Consider the following 4,508-nt stretch of genomic DNA (forward strand, 5'->3'; position numbering starts at 1 on the left):
GCGGAGGCTCGTCTTCTTCCGGAGGTAGGATGATGGGACACCTTCTGACACATGAAGAGCTAGTTCGAGACATGCCGTAAACAGATACAGGAGTGCGTGTCCAATAAGTTTTGACTAACGACTCTCTGATGATGATCATAAGTTAATGTAAAACTTATTAATTTTTTATGTACTCTAATGAAAAAAACATGTGTCTTTTAATTTTACCATCATTTTCTTAAAAAATAAGAAAAAACCTTTTACATATTAATTAACGTTAATAAATTTCAGCTTCTTGTTAATAAAAACTTCTTTATACAGCAATAATTTTCAACCAAAAATAAATTTCATCATTTCTAGAAAACTAAACTGTAGTGCATTTTTTTACGAAAAATTAAGATTAAGTACTTCTAGTCAAAAATCTTGTCTTCGATTTCATAAATAAAAAATATTTTGATTTACGAGTTGGGATGTACTATATATTTTGTGACTTAAAAAAAATAATGTTAATACCATTAACTTACTATCACATACTCAGTCAATATCTGCTATAGTAATATAGGCAAAATATTTCCCCGTTCGGCACTAATTACTTATTTACGTTCGCGTTAATGGATGATTAACCAAAAATACTAAATGCTTTTAGCGTATTCATGTTTAGTGTTACCATATACTTTTTTTTTTGTTACTTGATTACTGAACATTCGCCGGTTCAACTTTTATAATAAAAATAGGCCAACAAGCCGCCGCCGAGTGCGGACACAATGCCGACAATAACAAATGGCTTGAATAGAGACCTCTTGAGTCGCGTCCACTGTTCGTTGGCCTGCTGCCGTCTCTTCATTTCGCGCACCTTCGCTGCCAACGTCTCTTTGCGCTCTGCCCTCTGACGATGCCTCAGTTCTGCTTCTGGTGATATACTACAAAACAAAAATATAAACTAAGAAATTTAAATAATTAGAATTTCACATCTTAAAATGCATCTTTTAGCATAAATTAATAACTTTCCAATAATACATAGATTTGTTGTATCTAAAGCTGGTTTAATTACAATTTGTAATTTGCAGTTACANGTTAAGTAAATATTTACAGAAAATATAATATTTCAGAATCAAATCATAAAGGTATTATCGACGGAATAAAAAAGCGAAAACTTAACGCACCTGCTGAACAAGGTGAAAATAAACGTTTAGTGAACAGTTTACAAAAGCATCAGTTTGACGCGAGTCCATATTTTCAAAACCTATCTCAAGGTACTTCTCAAAAAATTCAAAACCAGAATAGCCAAGGGCATGACTCAATGAAAACATTCAATAATAAAAGTCATGGAAAGGTGAAAGTTATCGATGTTACAGTAATTCCTCCATCTCCTGTTACATTCAACAACACAAATCCTAACAAAAATCAAAGCACAAATAATGATACGTTCGTTCAGAAAACTCAACATATCCCACTTACTTCTTACAATTCTAATAATGAACGTGGACAATTTATGGATCCAAAAATTAAATTTGATAACAACAGACCAAAAACCAGCTCTTTGGCCGGCATGAATAAAGATGCGACTCGTCCATTAAGAAGGGAATCAAATAAAAACATATTTTCTTTTCAAAAATCGACAAATAATGCTGAACAAGAACCAATAAATAGTCAAGATTTGTTATTTTCACAAGAATCTGTGACAAATCAACTCAAAGATAATCAAACTGGCCTAACTCCTGAGATGATTCAGTTTAAATTACTATCAGGAAGCAGAAAAGATAATACTGACGAAGATAAGGAAAACAACGAAGTACACTGCGAAGATCAAGGGACAGAAAGTCAATCTTTTGTATGTAATGAAGACAATTATGGCAGAGTAAGCAGAATATTTTTTTATTTTATTAATCAAATTTAATTTTATGGAATTTATGGAAATTAACACATTTAATTCGAGTAATTAAAAAAACACTTCGTAGAAAATAATGTAAATAATTTGTAGTGTCGCATTATGGTACATCTCTTACACACATTTTTAATGAAACAGTTTTTAAATATTTGATAACAATAGATAAAAACACATGTAAATGTATCAGGAATAGAGTTTATTATAACTCTACAATTGTTTCGGTAAAATTACACCTTTTCTTGAGAAAGGTAACAGGATATTATTTATTTTGGTAATAACCTGTTACAGTTGTAGAATTAAAATGAATTATATTCCTACAATATTTAAATGCGTTTTTATTTTTATCAAATATCTTATACATATCTGCACACAAACTATTTTCTGTTGAAAATTTTACGCAATAATTTTTGAGATCTTAATTTTAAGTTGGTTTTCTTTTCTTAAAAAAGTTATTTATCCTAAATGGCTTCGAATTTTAATTTAAGTGAATTCATCGTGGTTTAATAAACATGAACATGTATATTTTACTGCAGGTTATTAAATATATTTCGTTTTAGTCCTTGAATAATTCATTTAGTATTGAACCAAGCTTCAGATACGAAAATGCTAATAATTCTTCTACTTTTGGTCAATTCGATAGACCAAATGAAATTCCGCGCTTTCAATTTGGAGATGCCCCAAATCAATTAAACGGTAATAAATCACAATAAATTGTAACAAATATTCCTTACATGACTTTACAGTTTCAGGTATTGACGTGCAAAATTACATGGATACTGGAAATGGTAATTGTCAATAATTAATATTTCCAAAAACTTTAAAATTTCTATATTATTTTTATAAATTTTAGAAAACTACGTATGTTCTCCGATTAATTCATTTTTGTTGAACACTACTGACGAAAAAGAAGACAATAAAGACGAAAATAAGAATAAACAGTCCAATAACTTTTTTTTTAAATTTGGAGAATGTACTTCAAAAAATGGTCCTTCGGGTCAAAAAAAACTTTTTGATATGTTTTACTAAACTGAAAATATGCGTTATATTAAGTAGGTAACTTCGGAACATATGTTAAGTTTAAACACAACTTGTTACTTTGCTAAATGTTATTTTTCCATTCGTTCTTGTTCTGAAATAAAACCATTCAATTTTGGTAATTATTACTTTTCTTTCCTACACTGAAAAAAAAAATGTTTTGCCTTTTAGACAGAAATGATGATAATAATAATCTATATTAAATTATAGGTCACAGTACCTACAAGTTTATATTTAGTAATTCAAATAAACTCTAATTTTGAAGATATTCCAATTGAAAAAAGCATACCTTTTTAATTTTCTTTAAGGGTAATAGGTCATCTACTGCACATGCGATGTTGCTACATAGAAACGTATTGTATTGTTTAATTTTTTTACTTCTTAGATCGACTTAAAAAACATGAATACAAAATCTTTACAAAACGGCAACCTTCTTATTGATTTCTTCCTAAAATTATATGTATCATGTATATCAGGTTTGGCCTCACAGTCACAACTAGATAGGTACATGTTTTTTTTTTTATATGTATAAAAATTACCACTACTCAAAAATTACTGACAATGTGCATAAAATCAGAAAATGTTTTAATAAAAAAACAGGCGACACGTATTTAATAAATAAGACACTGTAATATTATGAGTTTGTCAACAATGCCCCGAAATTGGGCCATATATAATTGCCTAATAATTTCCAAAGGCCTTACAGCTACATTACAACCAAACTGATCGATTCCGAATGTGTTAGTATTACGCAAAGGCCTATTCTTAATTGCAATTTTCAGCTTTAAAACCCGTGTAATCCCCACAGAAACGGTTATCGTTTTATTTGAGCATTTTCTTTATACTTTATCAATGTAAGCTGAGTCTCGGGTTGTCGGTTTTCGGGCTATTATCCCGTTATCAATTACTCCTCGCCTTTTCGAAAGTCATATCGTTATCTTACTCAGAAAACTTTCGAAACATTAAGGAATAATAATCGACCAGACGGTAATAATAAAGAAGTCAATAAGTCGCAAACTCAAGCTACGACAGGTTTAAACTGACTCTTACTAACCATTGTTACATATAATAATTGGACCAAAACCTAACCACGCCTCGACTGTATCAGACGCTATATTTGAGCCTTCAATTTTCCGGTTACTTCATATCACCGTAACCATATTGAAACAAGTGATGGCGTAAATAATGATTAGGAACTACATGCTGCGTCATAACAAACAAGGTTAAGGCTGGGTTTGGTTGTAAATTAAAAATATATACAAAGTTACATAACTACATAGTGGAATGACCGTTTTGGTTGCAAGTTTGTTTAGGCTCAAGAGTTCTGATTTTGGATATATCAAGATCATTGAATACATTATAGAATAGAATAGTAATATAAGATCACACCTTTGCACGTACCTAGAAATTTTGACTAGTGTTTTGCTTAAAATTTGAGACCGCAGAACTTATCCTCGACTAACCTAAATGTATCATAGTCCAAACTCTTCAAAAAAAACTTGACGTGTCAGTCGCCTAGCTGGGTTTTAGGCCTGCAATAGAAAGAAAACTACCATATACAAACAATTGCTAATATATTAAAGGTATTTATTCATGATTTATATAA

At 30.3% G+C, this 4,508-nt stretch overlaps 2 protein-coding genes and 1 long non-coding RNA gene across 4 annotated transcripts in view; 1 reads left to right on the forward strand and 2 right to left on the reverse strand.

Annotated features, from left to right (window-relative positions):
• LOC108736504 (putative uncharacterized protein DDB_G0282133) overlaps positions 1–4,155 on the forward strand; it is a 16,541-nt gene extending 12,386 nt beyond the window's left edge. For both annotated transcript variants that reach the window (XM_025980222.1, XM_025980223.1), the window contains 4 exons: positions 1,089–1,837; positions 2,425–2,560; positions 2,611–2,652; positions 2,718–4,155. In XM_025980222.1, the coding sequence (XP_025836007.1) occupies positions 1,089–1,837; positions 2,425–2,560; positions 2,611–2,652; positions 2,718–2,893 (1,103 nt within the window). In that variant the 3' untranslated portion in view covers positions 2,894–4,155. The remainder of the gene's footprint in view (positions 1–1,088; positions 1,838–2,424; positions 2,561–2,610; positions 2,653–2,717) is intronic.
• Positions 3,263–4,508, reverse strand: part of LOC112906308 — an 11,158-nt gene continuing 9,912 nt past the window's right edge. The window contains exon 2 of the long non-coding RNA XR_003232253.1: positions 3,263–3,986. This is a non-coding gene — a long non-coding RNA (uncharacterized LOC112906308). The remainder of the gene's footprint in view (positions 3,987–4,508) is intronic.
• The window catches only part of LOC108736503 (tyrosine-protein phosphatase non-receptor type 2), an 8,646-nt gene continuing 7,551 nt past the window's right edge, over positions 3,414–4,508 (reverse strand). Inside the window, exon 7 of the mRNA XM_025980221.1 lies at positions 3,414–4,434. Coding sequence (XP_025836006.1) covers positions 4,410–4,434 — 25 coding nt within the window. The 3' untranslated portion in view covers positions 3,414–4,409. The remainder of the gene's footprint in view (positions 4,435–4,508) is intronic.

Source organism: Agrilus planipennis, unplaced genomic scaffold (assembly GCF_000699045.2).
Source record: "Agrilus planipennis isolate EAB-ADULT unplaced genomic scaffold, Apla_2.0 scaffold175, whole genome shotgun sequence".
Classification (NCBI taxonomy): Eukaryota; Metazoa; Arthropoda; class Insecta; order Coleoptera; family Buprestidae; genus Agrilus; species Agrilus planipennis.